The sequence below is a fragment of the Centropristis striata genome, chromosome 18, assembly GCF_030273125.1.
Source record: "Centropristis striata isolate RG_2023a ecotype Rhode Island chromosome 18, C.striata_1.0, whole genome shotgun sequence".
Classification (NCBI taxonomy): domain Eukaryota; kingdom Metazoa; phylum Chordata; class Actinopteri; order Perciformes; family Serranidae; genus Centropristis; species Centropristis striata.
The window spans coordinates 5217961-5245289 of record NC_081534.1 but is presented as its reverse complement, the minus strand read 5'-3'; the positions used below and the strand labels follow the sequence as shown (position 1 = coordinate 5245289).

The following is a 27329-nucleotide window of genomic DNA, read 5'->3' as shown; positions in this document are numbered from 1 at the left end:
CACAGAGCATACAGTACAGGCTCATGGATCTGCACACAAATACCTCTGCATGTAATTAAAACAGTCTATGGCCAACGGAAACAGGCCTAAACAGCCAGCGGTAGCTGGAACAACACTGGGGTTCATGGCAGTAAATCTCATTTATTGTCTATATACACTAGAATAAAACAGGACAGTAGCCCAAACACACAGAAGCCCTGACTCTCAAAACACTCACACTGACAGAGGAGGCATGTCCAGAGAAAACCATGAATCTCTAAAACTAAAAATTAAAAAAATGGGGAAAAAAAACCTCAATGAGATGTCTGAATATACAAACCAGGGTTGACAATTATGTATTTTTTTATTAGAGTTGTCTATGCTATGCTTCAATTTATATGAAAAACTAGATTTACAACCCTTTTAAACATACTGTATACGACCACTATATACATTTATAAGACTACATAAAATGTGGAACAGTACGGTCATGAAATATTCAGCTACTTTATGTGTAAAGCTCCTTTTCTATAAGTTGCGCAGGCATAGTTCACCATCTTTGGAGTCCTATCACACGCAATATCGTGAGTGCTCACACTCCACCTCTCTGAAAGTGTGTAAAGTGTAAAGGGTGTCATCTCAGCACCGATCACACCCAGTGGTGGAAGTTATCCCATCCTTTACCCGTGTAAAAATATAAATACCACACTGCGAAAATACTACACTACAGGCAATAGTCCTACATTCAAAACCTTACTAAAAGGTTTGCATTATCAGCTAAATTGACCTAAAATCAAAAGTACTCATTATACTACTGCTGTAGTCTATAAGATCATAATATGTTTGTAGTTTTGCTGTCCCGTGAGTACCACATATCTCTAAGAAGTCAACTTTTCATGGTGAAAAACGGCCCTGTTTTCAGCTTTGTGACGGTGCATTTTTCAGCTGATGCAAATAATAGATTTAGCTTCAGAAGTAGAATGACTTGTGCGTCTTGTCACAGAGCTGAAAACAGGGCTGTTTGTCTTGATGCTTTGTAGATGCATGGCTTCCACGGGAAAGATTTTTCATTTCTACATTTCTTAGGTTTATTTACTCAAGACGAAAGTCTGGTTTTGCATCTGGTGAGATAGGGATGTTTGGAATAATAAGTACGGTCTAAGAAACCGTAATATGATAACGATAATGATCATGATAATGGTTGTGGTAATGGTGATGATGATAATAAGAAGCAATGACAACACTATAGCTTGATGTGCTCATCTTTGCTAACACATCTGGGGGGGGATATTGTCTTTCTACAGCATTAAAAACATGATCATTTTTAATATACATATGGCGATGCCATCTGGAGTTAAGACAATATGTGACAGCAGCAATCACATCAGTTTGTCCTATACTATTTATATTTGAATAGGTAAAGTTCATCAAGTGGATAATGCAGTATTTATGTGTACATGTGTGACATTTATAAATATTAGAAACACCTCTTGATTTAATGAAATAAAACTCAACAGCACCTGGAACTACAAGAGCCTCCAAAATGCACAGAAAGTTGACTCAGCAGCTGTCTAAGAAGTTTAGGAATGTAACATGACCTTTATGAATAAAGCGTTTATTGGAAGGTTGTTATACTACACTGAATAGTTTTTATTTTCCCCACATTGTCTCTTCTCAGATTTATTTTCCTATTTTGCATATATTACACTATCATTTTTCATCTTGACATTTTCTTTGTCTCATTTTTCTCTTTTAATTTGTCATTTTCCCTGCATTTATGTGGTTGCATTCACTCCTCTTTTGTTCCTGTTTTTTCTTCTATCCTTGTTTGCTGCTGCTAGATTAGAACTTTCTCACAGGATGTCCTTAATAAGTATCAATTAAAAGCTGTGATGAGTTAATCCGTTTGACACAGAGGATCAGAGTGAAAGCTCCTCTGTGTGTGGCATTTTCTGTGATTACTCATATGGGTGTGTTTTGTGTCCCCGCAGTATCTTCAGGATGTTCTCAGCAGACAGGAAGCGAGTGGAGACGGCCCTGGAAAACTGCAACCTCCCTTCTGGCAGAGTGAGAACTCAAAATACTGAATCTCCCTCCTCATATCTCTGACCTTGATCCTGTCTGTGATCCTTCTCTCTCTCATCTTCTCCATCCATCCATCAGTCTGTCCTCTCACCTCCGCACACTCTCTGTCCTCCTGAAACAGCAGCTGAGTGCTGCTTTGCTCGTTTGTTTGGAGTTTTATTTTCTGGATGTCTGCATGACTTCCCACTCAGAACTGATTTAGCCTTGGTTGTAAATGAAACAAATAGACCCAGAGGGAGCAATAGAGCTGACAAAAGCTGTTTTATCTTTACCTCTCTCAGATATCACTAGAGAGTGGCTGCCCCGTCATGCATTGGGGTGTAAACAGTCCCCCAACACAGCAAACAAGCTCTGTATTCCAGCAGTAGCAAGCAATTTGCATGTTTGAAAGTGAGAAAGTGCTGTTTAATGCAGTTCTGAACACATGCTGAAGCATATGCACCTACAGTAGGGCAGACGAATCGCAGCTGTAATGAATGGCTTCAGAAAACAAACACACAAGGAATACAAACACACACACAGAACAAGCTATACATAATTAGCACAGGGAGAGAGCAGGAGGTAAGAACGTGTTGCCGTATGAAGGTCTGGTGGGATTTGCTGTTGTTCCAACGCGCAAGTAATTACAGCTAAACGGCAGTGCTGTTAATCCCTTGAACACACACTCACAGGCAAAAGCACATGCACGACGTAGTTCACACCAAGGTCTTTAGAATGACTCATTGAGTTTCGGCAGGGCTTGACCTGCGCCCCCCCCCCTCCCTCCTTTGGTGCATCCTTCCTCATCTTCTTTTCTCACAGTATTTGGTTCTGCTCTGTTTCTTGCTGGCACATTGCTATTGCTGAGCAGCACTGTGTCTTTATCAGACCTGTTTGGCTCTGATAGCTCTATAAGGGGCCCTTGTGGCCACAGCTTTTTTGTTTAAGTCTAGGTTCAAATTGCAGGCAGTCATCTTTGGTTAATTATTTGCATTTGAAATTCATATGCGTGTAATTGTTTCCAGAGGGGGACTAGAGATTGGGGTCAGCTATAGAACATCCCATAGCATGAAAGAGGACTCTTAACTTGTGCACATAGAGTTACACGGATTTGCTGAATGAAACTTGGAACAAGCCTAAAAAAAAAAAAGCCAGAGAGATTTGAGATAAGAATATGAACATGTTTTCGCAGGAGGTCATTTTTAGCTTTGAAATTAGCACCCACGCACGCACTACACTTAAAATACAAATAAACACATTTGTTTAAAGAAATAAGGGCGCCATGGTGGTGCAGTGGTTACTGTTGACTCACAGCAAGAGGGTTCCTTGCCCTTCTTGTTGGAGTTTACATGCTCTCCCCATGTCAGCGCAGGTTTTCTCCAGGTTCTCTGGCTTCCTCTCAAACAACAAATTGATAGCCGTTTCCAGTATTTGCATGACAAGAAAGATTGACCTAAAAGCAAAAGTACTCATTATACTACTGCTGAAGTCTATAAGATCATAATATGTTTGTAGTTTTGCTGTCCCGTGAGTACCACATATCTCTAAGAAGTTAACTTTTGAATGAAACAGATCAGGGCAGCCATTAAATGTGTACCAAAATATTCTTTAAAGGTACCAGATACCAGATCAGTACAGCGTTAACTCTGTCTCGCAATGTTAAGGTGAAGAATAATTTGTGTATCCACTCCATGATTCAGATCTGCACTAAAATTTAATACGTTCTTCCCTGACCTATGATACACCCTTCTACCAAGTTTCATGAAATCCGGCCAGTTTTTCTGTAATCCTACTGACAATCAGACACACTAAAGAAGCCAAAAACATGATCTTGGTGAAACTGAAAGTGAGATCCAAATACTCACCTTCAATTCACACTTATTGCCATCGATGCTGCCAAAGAGAACAAATCAAAGATCCTAGAGATTTTAAATTTAGCAACAAAATCACCCAGATTTTGTACTGATAATAGTATGTCATAACACAGCAGTACCAGTGGACTAAACCTGTAGTTGCACAGATTTGAAGTTCTTCCACACTGTGTCTACCTGCTGATTTTTATGTGCGGTATGTATGTGTATGCTGGACCATGTATGTGACCATGTTGCTGTTTTCTGCTGCAGAATGACTCCATCCCACAGGAGGATTTCACTCCAGAGGTCTACAACATGTTTCTGAGCAACATCTGCCCCCGGACTGAGCTGGATCACATCTTCTCTGACGTGTAAGAACCATGTTTCCCTCTGTTGTATTTGCCTCTTTGAGGAAGTAATCATCTGTTCAACCTCCACACAATACACTAATTCCCAGTTTGAAAAACTTAAAACAATGTGAGAGTGATTCATTTTAATATCCTTTTTTTCACAGCCATCTGTTGCCCGTTTCAGACTGGCAGATAGACAATGGCTGCCTTCATGAAAGGGCATACGGCGGTTTTAAGACACCTGCTTTGGCCCATTAGAGTTGCACAAGCAGTTAATTAGTACAGAAAAGTATGCTGTAATGGCCCTGGTCGTGTGGCCCTCATGCTGCAAAAGCAAAGATGCCCCTTGGCCCCGGAGGGACTTAGACCATCAGCTGAGGCAGCACGCCAGCACGACCAGGGCCACTCCAAGCCATAAATCTAGATTCTAATCACAGTTAAGTGAGACGGCATGAGAGCCAGGAGGATATGGAGATGATAATTTAGTGGAACAGGCTTAGATATGAAAGGCGTTTTAATCAAATCTCATAATTTACTCAACACAACATTTAATCCTCTGCTCCTTTGCGCTTCTGTTGCTCCCTCTTTCCAGATCTCTTTGCTGCTGTAATTACCACTCCTCCCTCCATCATCTTGCATTTGCTCGCTGAGTAACCCTTGATGGTTTTCTCCCTTTTTTGTTTGCCCACGACTCACCTTATCCTCTCCTCTCTCCTCCTACTTCTTCTCAGGGGGGCTAAGACTCGCCCATTCCTCACTGTGGAGCAGATGACAGAGTTTATCAACAATAAACAGCGAGACCCTCGTCTGAACGAGATACTCTACCCTCCTCTCAAACCAGAACAGGTCCAGGTGCTGGTGGACAAATATGAACCCAATGCTTCGCTGGCACAGAAAGGTCAGTGGCTCAAATGTCTGTCGGTACAAACACAGGAACATGCTTATATGTACACACAAACACACATAAGACACAGTTTTTCTGCATAAAATAAGGTGCTCATGGGTATTTTTTTTTTTTACAGTAAATACTCTTGATGTATGCTGTAAGAAACCACAAGTGTTGTTTTTTTACAAAACATTTTGAAAATCATCCAGCAAATATGATCACACATTTGACCCAGATATACCCAACCTCTTCCATCCCTACCCATAACCCTGGACTCCAGCCCCCGCCAACAATAAATTTGGCAGGGGTGTTGCCATAGCAACACTGCTGTCTGGTGTCCAAACACTCAGAAAGTGAGGGGACGAAGAGGGGTGCCAAGGAACGGAATGTTAGAAGGCAGTAAATAACACACACACACACACACACACACACACACACACACACACACACCAAGACCAAAACGATTCACCCTCTCCAAACACTGCCAAGCTTAGGATGAGGATATTCCCTGCCATTTGTTTACAAGAATAGGATTACATGAGTAGAATCCTTGAGTGGAGAGAAAGTGTGTGAAAGAGAGAGTGAAAACAGAAAGCGGGGGGTGCTGCTGTGTTTGTGCTTCAGGAGATATTCAACAAATAGCAAGTGGCAAATGGAGTGCAGCTGAGAGTTTATGTGGCACTGTTAAATACAAATATATATTCGGGTGGGTTAATATGTGTCTTATTATGTGAGGGAGACGTATACATCTTTTTCATTACTGATCCTTACTGATCCTTACTCCGGTTCTAAGTATAATTCTCAAATCTTGTTGTCTCTTATTTCACTTTTGTTCCTAAAAATTAAATGCCTGGAGAAAAAAAAACACACAACAAAACACATCTGATGTATAAAATGTGCAAGTACCATGATGCGGGTCAAATAAACCTGTTTAAAGTTCTTTTTAGACCAAACGCAAATAATTTGTACGAATAAATTGCATATCAATTTGAGCCCATCTTTCTCTATGAGGTTGTCGATACCGAATCCAAAACTTTTATACATCTTTTTATGGGAACTCGGTAAGCCGACCAATAACATTTGATCACCTGATCAATAGATTTGTATCATACTCCTGTTTATACCGTCACACAACAATATGGATTTTGATCGACTGACCAATTGGAGCTTGCAGTATTGAGTTGTAAGACAAACAAAATAAAGATTATAAAGTCAACAAACATGAAGACAACATCTGGGAAAATGTATAACAGTTGAACTTGCTTGTGATAAATATACTTCCATGTAAATATACTTCCATTCATTTCAAAGTGCCTGTTATTATTATTATTATCACCAGCAAAGGAAACATATGAGCTCACCGTCCTTGAGAAGGGAGGTATTTCAAGCCGACCGTTATAGACTGTAAGACTATTTATAGACTATAAGACTATTAAGCCTTGCATTTAGGCCAAGTTTCACTAATAAACACATGTAAGTTAAACATAGACTCTGTTCAGTTTAGTCATTAATAATGAAAACCAGTGCAATGACACTCACAACAATACCATGCTTCTTTGGTATGGGAACCTATAGGATATGTGAATACATTGTAACTTCTTACTATATATAGTATTGTGAACACTGTAAAAACTGCAGGAACAACAACTATGATCGTGTAACATATTGTGTCTGCCTTTGTATGAAAGGATTGAATAAGAAAAATCATTGACAAAGTATTTAATGTTTTATTTTTATTTTTTGTTTCCGCCCCCTAGTGTGAGAAGGCCTTAAAGGGTCAGTCCACACCACAATCAACAATAAATATTTTTCCTCTTACCCACTTTGCTATTTATCAATTAAGATTGTTTAGGTGTGAGTTGCCTAGTGTTGGGGTTCTCGTTTGTAGAGATATCTGCCTTCTCTCCAATATAATGTATATATATATATAGTACTTCCCTTGAAAATACATTTGAAAACCTAAACAGCAATGTTTCTATATTTCTAGAAATCCTAACCCAGTTTCTGCACATAATCCACAATAATGTTATTGTATAATAATAAATCATAATCCAACTGCTCAAATTGCTGTGAGCAGTTTCATGTAGGAAATTTTTTCTATCAAAAATTGTAGAGGTGAACTGTCCCTTTAAGAGTAGACTCAGGAAGTTCAATGCACTTCAACTTAAAGTCGTACTGTAGTTTGATGTTTTGGAAATATGTTTATTTGCACTCTGGCAGAGAGTTAAAGGAGAAGTTTGATACCAGTTTCAAACCAGTCTAATGTAGAGCTACAGCCTGTTAGCTTAGCCTAACATAAACACTAGAAACAGGTGGAAACAGCTAGCTGGTTTGTAATTTAATCTACCGTTTCATGGGGGGTTGTGTACTGGACTATTTCTTGTGCATGAGCTGTTGCCAGGCAACCAGTACCAATTTGGTAACTTGTAATGTTCCTTGATTCCACTTCCTAGTGTGTGTCCCGGTTTGTTTTATGTGACATATGTGGTGTCTGATGTGTTGTCCATTTGCATGTGTCACAGCCACTGTATAACACCACAGGTTATAGTATCTATCTACCTGTTAAAATTTAATATCCCAAAAAATACTGCACAGAATAATTCATGAACAATCAAGAGTGATGAGTGTGGTGGGTCCAACACTCCTGGACATGTTTTGCGTTGTGTCATGCTGTCTGAAGTGTCAGTGGACACAGAGCTGCCAAAACACTCCAGATATCAGGCACCCAGGTCTGTTATGTGCCAATGCAAATTTGATCTCTGCTGGAAAGCATGTTCTACAAGTGTGCCAAGATGGGTGATTTAACACATTCTGTTTATTCGCGAGAACATCACTTGGTTGTTTTTTTCCACTATGTTATATCGAACCATTTTGAAGTTATGTAAACAAAATAAAATTAAATGTATTATAATAAAAGAGAGCACCAGAAAATCTATAGAATTTAGTCAGGAACACTCTTCATGTAATGTTGTTCTAATCTAAAGATTAAAGATCTGTAGGCACAAAACATTGTAACCAAAAGGGTTTATTGCCAACATGACATATGTCTTCAGTCTCCCGATCAATACCACATCTTAGTTTAACAATATCACAGCATGCCGCATGATGAGTAGTAAAATGTATCTTGAGTGTGTTTCCCAAGCAGCAACAGTGAGCTCAATCATAGTAAAATGGATCATTAGATTGTATGCCTGCGTTCAGCTGCTCATGAAAAACTTTTGTCACTTTGCTGCAGAGCTGAAGTTTATTACATGGTTGAATATGTTCCAAAAATATCTGGAGAACAAACAACTAGTCCGCAGGCTATTATGAATTTCTATTTAAAAATTTAAAAAATGCTAATCTTTGGTGCCTGGAGAGGCTGTTTATCTAAAAAACCTGTTCAGTTTATCATTACTATGCCAATCACATTTGCACATTTTATTACTGATTACACAGAAACTAGATTGACCTCAGCTGACACAAGCAGAGCATGAGTGCTGCTTTAATAATCTCTCCTCCTAAAGTACCCACTTTACTCTTTTAAAAAAAAAAAGTCTGACAAAATGAATCACGGGTGCCTAAATTAGATCAAATAATGTTTTAAACCACATTGAAATATCCTGTCTGACCGCCCCGTGTTTGACTCTGATCGCAGCGATGTGCTCGTACTGTGATGTTGTGTGTTCAGTCTGTCCCAGGCTCTCTGGAAGCGTGCCCTTCTCTGTCCCAGTGACAGATTTCCCCATGTGAAGTATTTATCTAGCCGGAGGAAGTGCTGCCATCTGCTCTGCAGAGGGGTCCAGAGCTCCACATGCTACCTCCACTCACACTCACAATCACACACACACACACACACACTCACACATACACACTTGTTTCTCTCTCAAGGACACTCCTACATGCATGTAAAATGTGTGGCTTTGTGCATACTAAGCATGTGCTTGTAGATTGCCCTGAAAATGGATCATGTGGATGTATGCACATAATAAGCATGCATATGATTTACACGGCTTAATCAGGGTCAGTGAATTAGCCACAATAATAACAATATCAACTTCACAAGCTCATTAAAAGTTATTGAGATCATCTTCATACATCATACGATATCACTATGACCATTATAAGTCTTGGGAGCAGCAACTACTTAAAACTTTGCTGAGGTCCTTTCCGTTGAAGAACGAGATTGACAATATATTGACTCACTTTACAGCTATGCCAAATGCTTAATATTTCTGTTTTATTATAATACTTTTTTTCATTCCAACTCCACTGTCTGAATATTCTTAAGACTTAAACGTTCATTGCTCTTTGAAAGTCTATACTTGAATTATTCTGCTATTTTATCATTATTTTTGCATGAATGGTCTTAAAATGACAATAATATCATTCATCGCAATTGTTTCTGGGGAAATATATCATCAAACAAAAAGTAGTCATAGAGAAAGTAATATCGTGACACGTATAACAGTGGATAGGGTGCTTTAGGTATGCCTCAAAAAAACGTATGTGATTAAGGAGAAGGAATGGAAAACACTTTCTTTTTCTTTCCTCTTTGTCACACTTTCCCATTATCTGTTTCCAGCTTTGATTTTGTGAATATTATACCATTCATTCATCTCCTTAGTGCTCTATTATTGTCTCTGACTACTTTGGTCTGCGCTCGCTGAGACGTTCCTACATTGAATGCAGATGAATAAAATGCTAAATGAAACAAGTCTCGCACATCAAGAGTGGGTGGTGGCCTATCATTTCATTTTCATCTCTGGTGATTGTAGAGAGGAAGCTCTTTGTCGGTTTGTGTCCACCCTTGTCTCACAGGTTATTATTAAATTTAGAATACATTTATACTGCAGTTTCCTCTTAACTCACCAGAATCATTATTGGGAGCAAAAGCCACATATGCAGTCTTTTATACTCCCTTCCTTTCAGATCAAACTCCGCCTTTTAAGCATCACCTTCAGAATAACACCTGTCGGTTTTCACTCAAGCACACCTCTAATCCCAGCTATGTTAACACCATTTTCCCTGTTTGACCTACAAACGTCTTGGGAACTGGGGAAACTCTGTCTGTGTGACTGTGAGCGCTACAGAGGTTAGTCATCCGCCTGGCAAAGGGAGGTTCAGGCAGTCAGCAGGGAGTAAAGACGCTGAGTGCGACTGAGCTCACATGTCACAGACAGCAGCCAGCGTTAATTAGTCCAGCAACTCTGCAGAGGGCGGCACCGCATTAATTAGCATAAAGTGGCCGGAGGGACCTGCTGCACCCGTCGAGCTTGCATCACTTAGCATATTTAGCATAACGTCAAGCAAGTGTGTGTGTGGGTGGAGGAGGCTGCAAGTGTTTTGGTTTTTTGCTTTGAGCGCTTGCTGTATGTTGCAGAAAATTTAATCCATGCAGGTGCAGTGTGTGACGTGTGTGATAATGTGTATGGAAATTGAATCTTGTGTTTGGATGAGTGGAGCTTTTTTTCTTCTGCTTATTACTTATTTATTCAGCATTATTCACTTTCTTGAGCACGTTCAGGGAAGACATGAGCTCAGCGTTGGCAGTGAAAAGGCAAAGCTTAACATGAGTGACCTTGACAAACAATCATAACAAGGAAAGAACAACGTCAAGGACAGTTCAGGTTTTTGAAATCACTGTGTGACTTATTATAGGCAGTAGCAAAGCAAGTGGAAGCTAGTGGAGCCTGAAGTGTAGAAGATCAGGTGTTTATTGTAAAGTACATGTGAAAACAGGCATTTTTCTGTGCATTTATCTGCCTAGAAAGCTTTGATATAGCTAATGAAAGCTAATAACTGGCAGTATACACCCACGGTAAAATGTAAGAAACTGAAACACTGAGGCACCGGCTTTAAGGATTAACCACATAGGCTTTCTGCAAACAGTGAATAAGGGTCTGGCTAAATTAAACTACCAATGTAATCTCAATGTTAATTAGTGATCATGAACATTTTTGTAATATAACCTAGGAAAAATCTGAACTCATTTGACTGTACCTGCAGTATGTTTACACAGTATAGTGTACACACACACACTAATAATACACTTTATTCCTAAACTGAAATCTTGTGTTTTATTTAAGACATTTTATTTTCTATGTAAATGGTACCATTATACACCACCATATGTCATGCTCCATGTTAGATTATAATAGTGTAAAAGATATTCTATGTTTGTTGTTGTCAACAGATCCCACGAAAAGATCAAAACCTACAACATGTTAGTGTTTCTGTTATATTTTACGACTTCCCTACCCCGCCTCTGGCACTCAGCCCCAAGCCCATTTATGACTTCTGAAGACGTAAATCTTTAAACTCAGTAGAGTACTGATCTATGCCAGGTATATCATCTCTCCCGCCCAAGCAAAGAAGAGTTGAATCTCACTCAATTGTCCCTCTTGGCCCTGTTACAGTTAAGATGGCGGCAAAAACAGGCATGTATTCATCTCGTGCCGTGCCTAATTTAGTGGATTTTAACATATCAGGTATGGAAAATTGCATTTCATCAGCTAGCTGACATTATGTTATGTATTTAGCGACTGCTGCTGTAATGTCTGAATGAATACAAACCACAATTATCTTGGTGTGCAAATCTCCTGAATTTCCTAAACACCAGCGATGCACAATGTCAATTTCAATGTGAAATGCCAACAAAAGAATCCGCCAGCACTAATGGACCGCCACCTACACTGTCCATAGCAGAAACATGGTCCCTACCGGCCGGTTTACCAGATGAAAGTTCCTTGAGCATACAGTCATAAATGTGCACAATGACTTTAGGCTGAAGGGTTGCACAGACAGACAGACAGACAGACAGACAGACCGACCACTGAACGTATCTCCTCCACACTTACACCTGATGGAGATGAATATTTAATTTAACATTCAGTTTAGTGCATTCATTTGGAACTATTTGCAGCTGCAGATTGTTACACATTTGGCTGTCAAAAGAAATTACAGTGCTCAGGTTGTTTGTAGTGAAGCAACAGGGACACTGTATTTATTTGCAAACATTATGAAAAGAATAGTGTATTTATCTGGGACTATTTCCAGCCGTGGATTAATACACATTTGGTATGCTAGTGAGCATTTCAGGCAGCGGGACATATGTGGGATCGATGCTAAACAAACTACAGTGTGTGTGACAACAACAAAGGACAAATAAGCCACAACAGGCTTACATTCATTGTTGGTTTTGTTCTTTTCTTAGCCAAAATCATTTCACAAGACTTTTGTCTCTTTTAGTTTTTGAATGTATCATTGTGTTCATGCAGGTCAGATCTCGCTGGAGGGCTTTGCCAGGTATCTGAATGGGGAGGAGAACAGCATCATCCCGCCTGAGAAGCTGGACCAGAGTGAAGACATGACCCTTCCCCTCTCCCACTATTTCATCAACTCCTCACACAACACATACCTCACAGGTAAGCACACACATGAAAAACAAGTCACAGTCAGTTATGTTTGTAACTTGCCTCTGTCTGCACCCACATTCAACCACTCTACCTCTGATTTTACCGCCTGATTCCACATGTGCATCATTTATTCATTTACACATGAACAGATCACTTAGAAACACAATTTTGATTGCACAAGTGAACTTGATGCCTCACAGGTCAGTCAATCAAACGCGCCGGTGCATATCAGGACCCCTTTCTTGCATTTCCTCTCTAGAGGTTATCCAATCAAGTCATGTCATGAGACTCAATTCATTGATATTCATGAGTTAAATATTTCTTTAGACTGGTAGTCACAGTAACTGGCTCCCAGCAGTGCACAAGCATGGCAGCCACAATAGAGAGGCCATTTTCTCTTCAATGGATATTAGAATTCATCTATTCAAATCTATTCTAGGGGGAACTGGAGAGCATTGAATCTTTCAAGTGGATCAAATTTCTCCAGCGATGGAAAAAATGGAATTTCTGTAATAGGCCAGACTCATGGCCTGCGAAATGAAGAAATGAGAAAAACAAACAACAGGTTCTTGATTCTCTACTCACGAACACATTTTTTCTTTATGTGTTTTCATGGTGACACATTGTGATATTATTATAAGTAACAGAGAGAGTGCATTTCCGTCCTGGCAGTGTTTTTGTTTTACAACTTTATAATAAAAATCCATAAAAGATAATTCGACTGACAGCAGCTTGTGCAACTTGTTCATTCATGTTAATGTGTTTCTATCCTATTGATGCATGGTAAATGAAAATTGTTCTATGCAGGGAACAACACATGACCTCATTTAGTAAAGAAAGTGTTTTCCTAATGGGTTCGGATAGGGATGTCTATCAAGAGAAAGACTGAGAAAAAACATGGGAAAAGAGGTGCCAGCTAAAGTGAGAACACAGATCTGCCTCTCACTTCGACACAGTTCCCACCACGTTGCAGGAAAGCATGCTGCTAATGTGAAGAGATAATTGCTTCGCTAATGGTGACAGGGTGATGAGATTTTCCTGCTTCAGATAATGACAGTTGTATTGTCTTTACTGCATGCTAGCAACTGATGCAGTTAATGAGCTCTTCAAAGGTGGGAGGACATGCTTTTGTAGGCACCCTGGTTGGTTTGGGATCAATATGACAGTTGCCTGAAGTGTTGTGTTTGTGTGTGTTTGCTTGTTTACGTACAGCCGGCCAGCTCGCGGGGAACTCCTCAGTCGAGATGTACAAGCAGGTTCTCCTGTCAGGGTGCCGCTGCATCGAACTGGACTGCTGGAAGGGCCGCACCACAGAAGAAGAGCCAGTCATCACTCACGGCTTCACCATAACAACTGAAATCTCCTTCAAGGTAAAACAAGGAGAGCGGAGGGACAGTGATAAAGGCGAGTGGTTGGGGAGCAGAGGAAGAGGGAGTACTGGCTGAGACAGAGAGGGGGGTTTTGGGTAAACAGACCTCACATACAGATGATGTAATCCACATGCGATCCACTTACTGAATGAAATACTGATTGGTTTTTGGGTTGGGCCGATAACCTTCTGTAAATTATGTTAAATATTTTGGGGTTAAAATGGTTTTCTGCATTGCATCTTTATTTCCTGTTGTTAATATTTATTAAGTATGATTTTGCTCGTAGTGCTCACTGAAAGGTTATTCACAAGTGTGTTGTAAGTCACCTATATGAACATGTTCAAACATAATCACCGAAATGCAAAAGCTGGTTTCAGGCTAAATAAATACAGCAAATTAAAAGAGAAAGGCCCATGAGCTTAGATGCATTATGTAGATGGTTAGATTTATGTATAGAGTGCTACAGGGATGGCATAAAGGCCAACCTGGAAGACTATTGCAGAACAAAATCTCTGTGGCACAAATGTTTATGATAATAACATGTTTTGTTCAGCAAATAATCTGCATAAATCAACACGAATTTTCAGATTTTTGAAGTGTAAATGCAATCACCAGAAGTAAAAAGTCAGGCTATAAATGAGCTACACTACAGTCACATGACTTCCACAACACCACCAACACCAAGCTGACAGTGATGTTTAATGTGACTGTCACAGCTTTAGTCTCAGTTTGCCATTTGTTAGCCAAAGCATGAAAATCTATTAAGCTTATGCTAATGACAGACATCATTTCGAACAGAACCAAAACTGCAAAAACGAAAACTAATTTCCAGGTTTTAGGACTAATTTCAGCAGCACCTTACTGTTTGTGGCTTTAAAATTTAATGATATTAACATGTGACACCAGCAATTACTACAGCAAACACTACTAGCCCTTGAAAAGCTACTTTTTGTTACAAATTCAATAGAAAAACAAGTGATGTATCTGTGCAGCTAAACAAACTCACAGTTTGCAGCCATACTGGACATGACACAACAAGTTTCCCACATAACAGCAGGGCATGGTATAGTAGAGCCTGTCACCTGACAACTTTTCCTCTAACAGCTCACTGTAGCTGGTCCTGGTACTTTTGCTCTTCTCCCAAAATAAAAAAAGATCCATCCACCCATCTATTATCTGTAACCACTTATCCTTTACATCATCATAAAGGGCTGGAGCAGACCCAGCGGAAAAAGAAAATGCTGAAAAAATGCTGAAAATGACACATCTCCTTTTGTGGACGCATTTTTGAATTTTGAATTCGTCATCAAGGCCAACTGCAATGTTTGGAGACTCTTGGGGGACATGAGGGAGAAAAAATAAATAGATTGGTGAAAAACAAAATCCAAAGTCACTTTCCTGTCTCAATTTTCAAAATAAAAGTTTGACCTCTTAAAAAATGAGCCCTGATTAAATTCTCTCCTGCTGAATGAGTTTTACAAAAAAAGAATTCAAATTAATTCTTTCACAAAACTTTTAAGTTTTCCCAAGAAATATTTACTGTCGTTAATGAGAAATGCTGACAACAAAACAGTGGCCAGCCATATTGTTATAATGTGAAATTAATTTTGAATGAGGGAACAGTGTGGAGACAAATTGAGAAAAAATGGTTAATTTCATCAAGTTCTAGTCCATGCTTGGGCTGAAACATGGCCAGATTTTGCTGTTATCTAGCACAGAGGTTAAATAAGACCATGACCATAGACCATAGTTCTAGTATCAACTATTTTTCTACAGAATTGCAGCCTTCAACACTTAGCAGTGGTAGTAAGAAATGTTCTATTGGCATTAGGGGAATCCTAATAAAGCTCCCACATGATGTACAGGGACTGAACAGTAAACAGTGAGCCTTTTATCAGTGAGAGAACATTGCACTGGATTACATGCATCATTTTCATACAAATGTAAATGCAGTAATTGACTGTTGCAGAAAAATTCTATCATGAATAGTACCAAAAATGGGATTTAAATTCATGGAAAATCTCAAGGATTATAATTGAGAAAAGATTTGTGAATACAAAAACTGAAACGCAGACATGTACAGATTCGGACAAAGTAAGCATGGAGGAGAGCAGAGCTGGAGAAGAAGTGGAGTAAACAAAAAGTGGGGCATTCATTCAGCAGCTGGCAAATCGTAAAGGACAGGGACACACTGAATGGCCCTAAACTGAGCGCTGAGGGGCGCTTAATTTTAGTCTCAGAAGACGAGAAGACAAAGAGAAAAATGCTTTTGTAGGAGGAGGAGGGTGTGAAAATCTAAGAGCAGAATAGGTGTCAGGAGGAAAAGAAAGAGGGAGGTGGGAGGATTGATTGATAGAAGAAATTTAGTTCTAATGAGAGTAACAAAAGAAGTAGAACAAGCTTAATGGAATTACCCTGAGAGAGAAATGCAAAAAGAGAAGAGTTTCGAGAGATGGAGAGCTACAGATTGAGAGGGTTGAATTACAGACAAAGATTTTTATTGGAGGAGATGGAGCAAATGGAAATGAAAGCATTAACTGAACTGACATCGTTGTTAATGATGGACTAATTGACTTAGACAATCGGTGGCTCAGAAATCCGATATTAGATGTTGAGCTGTCTTCACTGGAGTTGAGCAGTGACACCACTTCACGGCTCCCATTTCCGTAAACATACCCAACGCTGAAATTTGTGGGACATGAATGACTGAGCACACAGCAATTTGTGACAGGATTTCCTTTCACATTATTAACCAGAAAGTGTATCATCATGTTGACATCCGGCACACACACACATGCACTTATGTTACACTGATTAAAGCATTTGATACACACCGGCATAAGTCCTGCAGCATCAATAGCTTCATTACAGCATCATGCCATACAGCCGTGGCAGTGTGTCATTTATTTTTTGTACTACTGAAACAATTTTCCTATCTTATCACTCATGCTGTCTCCTACTGATGTCAAGAGGTTTGGGCGTACTCTCTGGGGGAAGCTCGCAGGCAAATGTAGAAAACAGTATCACTGTAAATTGATATGATTCTAGTTGAGCTCAAGAGTGTTTTCAAATGCATTATTTTGTTGTGACTCCACAGCATATTCTCACAGAAACCAACATTGTTTAATGTGCGTTACACAACTGAAGCTAGAGAGGCCATTCAGAGAGCACAGACCTACACTGAGGCCATACCCTCCCGAGTGTTTTTCTCAATCCTACCACACATGTAAACATTATAACAATATCATTAAAAGTAGTTTTTTTTTAATGTTTTTTGTATTTACACTAGTGATATTTGCGTTTTGGTAAGACACGTCACCACAGGCGCATCATTGACAGTTTAGGGCCCCCCCTGCCAAGAGCCTGAAAACCTCCTCCTTACCCCGGTCCAAAGCTCTTGTGCTAGCGGTGTAAACACCATCACTGCCCTGATGCTTCAGACAGTCCTGGCAGCTCACTGAGCTAACATTCAGCCAGCTGAGCTGGTTGGAAGCTACAGTTAGCAGAGGTAGAGCAGCCAGGGAACATCTATCTATCTATCTATCTATCTATCTATCTATCTATCTATCTATCTATCTATCTATCTATCTATCTATCTATCTATCTATCTATCTATCTATCTATCTATCTATCTATCTATCTATCTATCTATCTATCTATCTGTCTGTCTGTCTGTCTGTCTGTCTGTCTGTCTGTCTGTCTGTCTGTCTGTCTGTCTGTCTGTCTATCTATCTATCTATCTATCTATCTATCTATCTATCTATCTAGTATATGGTAATGTTAACAAAAGTGAAAACAATTAGTGAAGTGAATTTATTAGGTTGTTGCTTGGCCCTTCCACCAAGTTTCATAAAACCGAGCCGGCAGTATTTCTGTAATTCTGCTGACAGAGAAACAGACAAACCGTAACAACATACTTCCCTGTATGTATTTATAATAATTTGTAGTTTTCTTCTTTTCTCTTTGTGTTTTTAGGAGGTGATTGAGGCTATAGCAGAGTGTGCCTTCAAGACCTCGCCCTTCCCTATCATCCTGTCTTTTGAGAACCACGTGGACTCGTAAGTCAGCAGAACATTTAGAGTCAGGGGTGCAAAGTCTACAGAATGGGTGTCAACCTTATTGATCAGTAATCAATAGATGGTTTAACATCAATAGCCCAATTAGCTACTTTGTGTAACTGATGTGTAAACATTTATACAGTGTTATGTTCTGTTCTCCTCAGCTGTTTAGTCTTGTAATGTCTCCGAGGGGCTTCTTAGAAGTAACATACATATTTAGTCTATTGATATTTGGTAGAAAAACCATGACGGTGTGTGTCTGTGTTTGTTTTTGTGTTTGATGACTTCCAGACCAAAGCAGCAGGCTAAGATGGCAGAGTACTGCCGGTCGATATTTGGAGACGCATTACTGACAGAACCTCTGGAGAAATATCCTGTAAGTACATAAGATGCTGCAACACACATGTGCTCACACCTATATTCACACTTGTGTGGTGTCTGTGTTGCTTACTCTCTTTCTAACACGCACATACAGAGGCATACAACATGGCCAGCAGCGAGGGACTCAGCACAGATTATAACACACACCAGTGCACCAAAGAAATGTCCTTGAACACTGCTGGCCAGCATGTTACCCATACGGACATACATTCAGAAGGCAAAAATCTGACATATATATTCATTCATTTGCTCACATCCACTAATATGTCTCTGTGTTTGTGTCCTCTCTCCCTCTCCATCTGTCTCACAAACAACAACATATCGACATGTCCTCTAGCACCTGGCAGAATGTGTTGTTGCTGTTTTTCCTCTTTCCGTCACTCCTGGCACGCTCCTAAATGGCCCCACAGACTTTACCTCTGTGTCTCTCTCCTCAGTTTTCATTCTCATTTTCAATCATAGACCCACACATACCTGTGGCTATTTATGTGCGGTGGAAGCCAACTTTTTAATGATTCATCCTGCAGTCATTTTTATTCCCCTGCATCACCTCTCTGTTATCACGGGAGACACTGCAAACGACAGCCGTGTAAGGATAAATAGAAGTGTTTTACGCTGTAATCTAAACGTGGCTTTTCTTGGCAGCCCTTTATCTGTCTCTCCTCTGTTGCCATGGCTACCAGTCAAAAGCTTGCTTTGTCTCTTTGTGGCCAAACTCTTTTCTCCCCCCCCCAAAGGCGTCTTTGTGTGTAATGACGCAGGCACTTACGTGAGGCAAATGTTAGACACTTGTCGCACAAACTCAGGCCCCTCTCACAGCATCCGGGGCACTTAATGAAAACACGCCACATACACAGCCCTGCGCATATGTGCTTTAACATACCTCCTTGTGTGTTATTCACCAAGGGTGTCTCGTCCCTGTTGGTATAACCGTGTAGAGCAGCTTAAGTTCCCAGCAGCCTTCTGACTGGATTTGACATTGAAGTATTATCAGGGGGAAGCTTTTCAAGTGGATTGGCTGAGGGAAGGAGAAAGAGAGAGATATGAAGAGACAGACACCAAGGGAGAAGTTAGAGAGAAAGAGAGAGAGACAGAAAGAAAAAGTGCCGTTGAAGAATCAGATTTCTACCACTGAGCATGTAATAACTGGGAAAGGTGAGTGCAATGACAACCACTCCCCTCTGGCACTGAGACAGCCGTGTATACAGCGTATCAAATGGGATATCGGCTCCGTTAGTCCATAGTGGCAGGGGCAGATAGGGTAATATAGCTAGATTGGTTTCGGCTGAGCCTTAGGTGAGAATAAAGAGGATTACAGTTTTCTTAGAAATTCAAGCTCCTCCTGTATCTGCGCTCCACAAAACCATCTTTTGTGCTGAATAGGAGAGACTGCTGACAATGTTTGTTTCAATTAAACTGAGAACAGTCTGCTCTTTCCCCAAAAAATTAGCTGGAAATACCTAAAAATTGGATTCATTAACATGTTTCCTTGTTATATGGCTCTCATCACTGCATTCATTATGCTGATGAAGGCTGTTTTGCCAAAACAGTTTCATTATAAATGCAGAAAAAAATATGAAATTAGTTAAGAAATAAAGCTATTTTCTTGCAGTTTGTTCAGTTTTGTTGAGGCTTAGTTTAAAGCTGCCGACAGACCCGATTTGGCAAGACGAGATGTACTCACACGCAGAAAGCCTGCGGGATTGAGAATAATGTGGGCAGAAGAGCAGGCATAAGCTGTTGGAGCTAGCATGGCTAGCAGGAAAACAACAACTTTTCACACATTTAAGATGATGCACCTTTATTCAAAGGCTGCAGTACTTTATCACAGCACCTGTTGCTGGCAATGCAACATCCCTCCTATTATTCTCCTTATATTCTAGCATACATTTATACAAACAGGAATATAAACAGGCAGAGCTTATAAATGTACAGTTTTAAGCCTTCTTTTCTAAAGTGAGGCTTTACAAATCTTGCAAGGGATGTTTGCATATGAGGGTTGGAGTAATACAAATTAACTCTTAAAAGTAATGAGATGAGATGATGAAAATGCATGAAATGAGGTGTAAAAATGGATGTGAAATTAAGAAATGGAGTGATAAATGATGAAAAAAAACAGAGCCATGGTTCATCATTTCCCCATCTGGCATTGATAATTTATCACATCACAATTTTGTCATTTAAAAAGCAACAAAAAATCATATTAAAAAATGGATTGATGAAAGTGCCTATGACTTAATATTGGGATGGATGAAATGTATGTAAAGTGAAAATTAACATGTGAAATTGTCAATTGATTTGATAAACTTGATAGAAATCTTATGTGAAACAGCGTTCCTCCAATAATCAGCTGCACTGTGTAACTGTCTACCATTCATCATTCACAAAACCCAACTGAAAGGTTATTGTTTATAGCAAGCAATTTCTGTTATTTTTGTCCTAAATGTCAATGAAAAACCCTTCGCACTGACTAAAGGATCCCTCGCCAGTGCAAACTCCCAGCTGCATCAGCAAATTTTCCAGCGAAGTGGTCTTTCAGACAGCGTGATTTGAGCTGTGCTTGCTACTGGGTTCAGCACAAATCTGAGTACTGCAGATGTTCGTGGAAGTTGTGGAGGACAGAGAAAAATAGAAAACTTAAGTGCATACAGTCATTCATTGGAAGTCCATCTTTGAAGTAGTAGCAACAGAAAGTTTGCTCGGAGAGTCGGAGCAGTCCGGGATCAGTTAGTCAGTGGGTGTAGTTATTGATTGACAAACTGATTGATTAATGGCAATTTTGTTGTGTGAATGATGTATGATGAGTGTCAGATGGGGAAAATGATGAAACACGGCTCTGTTTTCATCACACCAAGATGGTTTGGATAAAAATGATTCAAATCACTTCATAATTTATCACTCCATTTTTTTTAATTTCACATCCACTTGTATCACCTCCATTTTTTTTAATACTCTTTTTATTGGTTTTTCAGTTTCAAGAGTACAAACATTAGAAAAACAAAACTAACAACAGAACATACAAAAAAAAAAAATGCGAGCACTGCAATATATGTATCTCTATAAATCCATCCATGCATACACAAATATATACACATACAAAATCAGCAAGATGACAATCACCTCCATTTTTAATCATAATACATTTTTGTTACTTCTACCCCTCTATGATCAGCTGGAGGTAGCCAGGAACTGTCAAAGTGTATTCAGATGCTTTACTTTAGTAAAAGTTGCTATATGTAATACTCCTACAAGTAAAAGTCCTGCATTTCAAATTTTACTCTAGTAGAAGTAGAGAATTTGTATTGGCAAAATGTACCTATTTTTTCAGAAAATGACTCCTTTGAGTGTTATATTATTATTTATCTTATTATTGAATCATTATGACTTTTAAATATTGTAGTTGGCGATATTGATAGTTTGATCTATAACAATTGACCATATTTATGTTTCAGTTGACATTAAAGGTCCTGTCTTGTAAAGTGAGATTTCAAATAATATTAAATAAATGTAGTGCAGTAGAAGTATAACAAAGCATAAAGTGGAAATATAGTCACGTGTGAGTACCCTACAAATTGCTTGAGTAAATGTATTTGTACTAGAGCAAATAGTCCAGAATCTAGTGTGATTGTGTGTTTACTTTTTAAAGCCTTTTCTGCTTCTATTAAGGCCTCCTTTTCACTCCCTTTGTACAAATCTGCTAGAAAAAAAAAGGTTAGGGGATTTGGGGAAAAAGCTTAATTGAATCCATCCTGGTAAATCAAACAGGTTTAGTGCAGTCAAGATCACATGCCATAGCCAGTCTTAAACCGGTTCCGTTTCAGGGGAACTGTTTGAGTGAAGCCAAGGCAAACAAGACGTCTAATCTTTATTTTATCACTTCCCAACAACAACAGTAGAGAGGTGTAGATGGATGTGTGTGGCAGCTGGGAAAGTGGGTTATTGGATGGAAACTCTTGGCTTGAGTTCGGTGCATGAATCACTGTTTCCCTGCTCTTAAAAGTGAGAAACATTTGAAGTTTGTTTTTGTTTTTAGCTGATAAGTTGTAAACTCTGTGGGTTTTGAATGTATGTGCGTGTATTCAACATCACTGCTGACTTTCTCTATGATGCATAATTAATACCCCTAAACACTGTGATCCAAAAGCAGTGTACCCCATAAATAAATCAGAGATCTTCCTACTTCTATCCAGCTCCCTTGAGAGGGCGAATGTTTGTGTTTAACGCTCAGTTTCCCCCAGGAAGCTGATTTGAGTGTCGAAAGTGCAAACCTTTGAGCTGTTACATCAACAGAGTTTGTAATGCTCAGTGCCGATCCTCGCGGTCACTAACAAGCTCTGCTCAGCAGAATCTCCCAAAGTGAATTTTGAGCAGAATACAATTATTTTTTTCCAAAACTGACATGAATTTACATTTCGAATGACCAGTAAACTTTAGTATTTTTATCCTGTATTTGGCAAAGAAGTTTTCAAAATATGGACCTAATGAAGCATTCCTGAGCCATACAACAACATTGTGGAAATTGATAACATTTCTTTTCAGGGTTTTTTTGTGTTGAAACAAAACAAAAAAATGATATTTCTCTAGCCTTCCTCCAAATCATACATACATACATACAGCAGAGGCTTTTTTTTTAATCCTCATGAACATCCTCTGTGCCTGTGCCTTATTAAGATGACCTTATTATAATTTTTATGACCTCTTCACAGCTGGAGTCTGGTGTGCCGCTCCCGAGCCCAATGGAGCTGATGGGGAAGATCTTAGTGAAAAACAAGAAGAAACATCACAAGACCGATGGAAGCACCAAGAAGAAACTGTCAGAGCAGGTTTCCAACACCTACAGCGATTCTTCCAGCGTGTGTGAGCCCTCCTCCCCTAGCGCAGGTACAGCACTCCCAACGACACACAAGCTCACTCAAATCCCACAAACAGAGCCATCAAGTCACACTGGGGTCGTTGAGTTATGATGTTTCAGATGTGAAAATGCAGCCTGACCGTCTGGCTCCATCTGTAACATGGACCAACACCTCCACGTCGTCCAGAAACTGAATCACTGGAGCGAAACAGTGCTATTGTTTATCATTCATCATTTTCATGGCCCTCTCCATCAGCCGAAGATATTATTGGCTGTTGCATACACTCCCTGTCAGACGCGCACACTGCTAGTCACTGGGGCATCTTAAACACTGGCCTGTGTGTCGGTGTGTGCATGCTACTGTGTGTTCATAACTGGCTGGTGAACTTTTACATATCTATATTGATGGATTTTTATATTTGCACAGCTGCTCTCTGGTTTAAGTTTTCCCTAATTGTTAATATTTGCATTGGATTTCACTTCATATGTGTCCTTATATGTGTGTGCATACATGATCCTTTTTTGTACTTTATATTTTCAAGTACTTGCTCCTGTTACATAAAGGATATCATTCATTTATCATTATTATCATTCAAGTATAATAAACTTTGCAATCAATCACCTTTAGTTTCCTTTAGTAGCTGAGCTGCAGGTTCATTCTTACGCAAACACACACTGCCCCCTGGTGGAAGAAAATAAGCATCACAAGTCTCTGGAGTTATGAGGCCCTTTTTATAATCAAAAAGCACTTAATTTTATATATTATATATTATTTAACTATATATTTCTATAACATACTTTACTGCAGGGTGGTTGACTAAACACTACAGTACATTATCATCATTTAAATTAAGCTGTACTTGGAGTTATTAATCATTCTGACCCTGCTGTGTTGTAGGATGCGGTTTGTTGCTGATGCTGAGTTGTTGTTGTTGTTTTTTCCATGCAGGTTCAACCAAAGAGGAGATGGCAGATTCCTCGCAGCCTACAGAGGGTGCCGAGCTCAGCTTGAGGCCACAGGGCAGAAAGTCTATTGGTGAGTCATACATAGTACATGACCTCACATTCTGCGGGGAAGCTTTAGTGGAGCACTCATCCACAGGCAGGCTGCAGACGGTATAGGTCAGCTCAACCATTACACTGCTAAAATGAATTTCCTCAGTCAGTGTGACCACCGATTAAGTGTGAAATCTTTAGTAGATCTCTCATTATGTGGGTGCAGAGGCTGGGTCAGCTCGACCAAAACAATATTAAAATTAATTTCCTCAGTCACCATGAGCCCCGTGGGTTGGGACCTGTCAGTGTAAGGCTTATTTGTGTCACTGCTGTGGATGTAATGAAGGCAACTGATGTGAGATAAAGACTTGTTTAAAGGCTATCAGCCTTCACCACCAGCCTTCCCAACAGTTTTCATTCAGTATGGGGAAATATTATTAAAACTGCACACATTGGTTTGTTTAGCTTTATTGATTTTATTCTGTGACAATTTGATCTGCGACAATATTCATGGCTCATGTTTCAGGTGAGGTGGAGGCAGAAAGCGAGGATGAAGATGACGATGACGACGACTGTAAAAAAGGCTCAATGGATGAGGTAAGTATCTTTTAAGTGCAATCAGTTCAAATGCTAGCACTAATGGAGATTAACAGCCCAGTGTGCTATTTGCATGCTATGTGCTGAGGGTGCGCTCTAGTGTACTGATTTGATAATGCAGTGAGGGAGAAACTGATTTTCCTGCAAGACTGCTTTATTGAGTGTTTTTATCCGTTTTAATCATTGGGCCCATTTGTTTTGGAGAGGAGGAGACTGATGTGAATAATTCAGCTCAGGTTGAAAATCTCCTGAACTAAAAACACTGAAAGAATCCTAACCGAGAGAAGCTGACTGCAATGAACACAATGGTGGTGAAGACAACAACTCCCATGATCCCACTACGTCTTTTGTTATTTTTTTGACTGACAGACCCATAGGGTCAGAAAATTACATATTGTGTCTTTAATACTTAGACTGAGACAGACTTTATTGTCATTGAGTTATAAATAAAAATATGCACATTGATGAACACTCTGTTGCATTGGCTCACAGTAATTGTACTCTGGAATGTCAGATAAATAAACTATAAAAAATAGAATATTTATAACATCATACTTCATTACATTGGCATATTTTTTTAAATGTGTGTATGTGTGTGTGATGTGTGCAGGGTACGGCCGGCAGTGAGGCGTTTGCCACAGAGGAAATGTCCAACCTGGTCACCTACATCCAGCCAGTCAAGTTCAACACCTTCGAGGCTTCCAAAAGTATGTTCCACTAACAGAGACCACAGCAATATGGACTTGAGTTTAGAAAAGATTTAATGGCTGTAGATAGTTGGGATGATGTGGGAGGGGAGGTTTGAGGTACTGGATAAAAGGAGTAGGGCAGGAGGATGGAGGAGTGAGGGTCCATGGTGGAAGGGAACATGAGGCGAAGGGATGTAGGGAGACGTCAGGTTCACAGACAGCTGGATGGTAGAGAGCAGCGAGGATTTGGGTCGGCTCGAGGCGTAGAGACATAAGGGAACCAAGGGAATTGAGAATCTGAGTGGGAGAGCCTTCTCCTCGTGCACACGTATGGATCATGCCCCCCAGTGATCCCTGTTATCAAACAGAGAGAGAGAACTCTGAGAGGTAAAAGATAATTCTACTCCTCAAAGAATTGTCACTAGCACTTTTTGATGCACTAATAGCTCTTATTGCACTATACCTTGATTGTTTGTTTTTTATTCTTCCTGTAAGTCTGCTAAATGACTAAATGTAAATGCAAATGTAAAATAGTGGATTTGGGGGGGGGGGGGGGGGGGGGTCGTAAGAATGGAGTCGGAGTGAACATAGATGAATCAGGTGTGCTTAAATAGCCTGCTTGTGTGGAAGTGGGTTTTGTTTGAGGTGTGGTCTCTGTTCCTGTTTAATAAACTACATAAGACAGCTGAAGACTTTTGCGAAAATAACACACTAAATGTTGGAATACAGCCCTTTGATTATAAATGTCAACTCCACATTTCAGCTCTGTAGAAATGTCTTCATATGTTAGAGTGGATCACTGTGATCAACATGTCAACTTATCTACCCACAGAGATCAATCGCAGCTTTCAGATGTCGTCCTTCGTAGAGACCAAAGCTTTGGAGCAGCTCACCAAATCTCCTGTAGAGTTTGTGGAGTATCCTTCCCAGTTATACTGCACTGCTTCATTTAACATGGCACAAACAGCATTATGTCTAATTTTTAGTCCTTATGGTAGTCTCCTCTTCATCACTTCACTTATATAACTAATTTTGTCAAATAACAGTATTAATAATGATATTAATACAGTACAGGCCAAAAGTTTGGACACACCCATCTCATTCAATGCGTTTTTCTTTATTTTCATGACTATTTACATTGTAGATTCTCACTGAAGGCATCAAAACTATGAATAAACACATATGGAATTATGTACTTAACAAAAAAAGTGTGAAATAACTGAAAACATGTCTTGTATTTTAGATTCCTCAAAGTAGCCACCCTTTGCTTACTAGAATATAAGACATGTTTTCAGTTATTTCACACTTTTTTGTTAAGGACATAATTCCACATGTGTTCATTAATAGTTTTGATGGATTTACAATGTAAATAGTCATGAAAATAAAGGAAAAACATTGAATGAGAAGATGTGTCCAAACTTTTGGCCTGTACTGTATATCAAATAGTGCTTTGAAGAAGTAACTATAGTAACAGTCCCAGCTGTTCTTTGTTCTTAACCAGCTCTGTTCAGATACAACAAACTGCAGCTGAGCAGGATCTACCCTAAAGGCACCCGAGTGGATTCATCCAACTACAACCCTCAGCTCTTCTGGAACGCTGGCTGTCAGCTGGTGGCCCTCAACTTCCAAACCATTGGTGCGGGAGGATAGGGAAACACACTATTACTTTTTTTTAACTGGTTAAAAACTTGTATTTATTCTTGTATTTATTTCCTTTACTTTGATTTCCTTTAGTTCACCACCCCCTTCGTTTTTTTGTCTTACATCCATCCACCCACTGACACAAACAAACACAACTCTCATAACCTTGTTCTTTTGTTCCCTGGCAAAAATGTATTACCTGTCATGTTTTTACTG

The 27329-nt window shown here is 39.6% G+C and overlaps 1 protein-coding gene across 2 annotated transcripts in view; it reads left to right on the top strand.

Moving 5' to 3' along the window:
* The window catches only part of LOC131990615 (1-phosphatidylinositol 4,5-bisphosphate phosphodiesterase beta-1), a 128013-nt gene that overhangs the window by 73393 nt on the left and 27291 nt on the right, over positions 1–27329 (top strand). For both annotated transcript variants that reach the window (XM_059355689.1, XM_059355690.1), the window contains exons 7-19: positions 1971–2046; positions 4167–4267; positions 4978–5144; positions 12392–12538; positions 13742–13899; positions 17875–17957; positions 18249–18333; positions 23045–23219; positions 24140–24226; positions 24713–24783; positions 25394–25490; positions 26305–26389; positions 26984–27108. In XM_059355689.1, the coding sequence (XP_059211672.1) occupies positions 1971–2046; positions 4167–4267; positions 4978–5144; positions 12392–12538; positions 13742–13899; positions 17875–17957; positions 18249–18333; positions 23045–23219; positions 24140–24226; positions 24713–24783; positions 25394–25490; positions 26305–26389; positions 26984–27108 (1457 nt within the window). The remainder of the gene's footprint in view (positions 1–1970; positions 2047–4166; positions 4268–4977; positions 5145–12391; positions 12539–13741; positions 13900–17874; positions 17958–18248; positions 18334–23044; positions 23220–24139; positions 24227–24712; positions 24784–25393; positions 25491–26304; positions 26390–26983; positions 27109–27329) is intronic.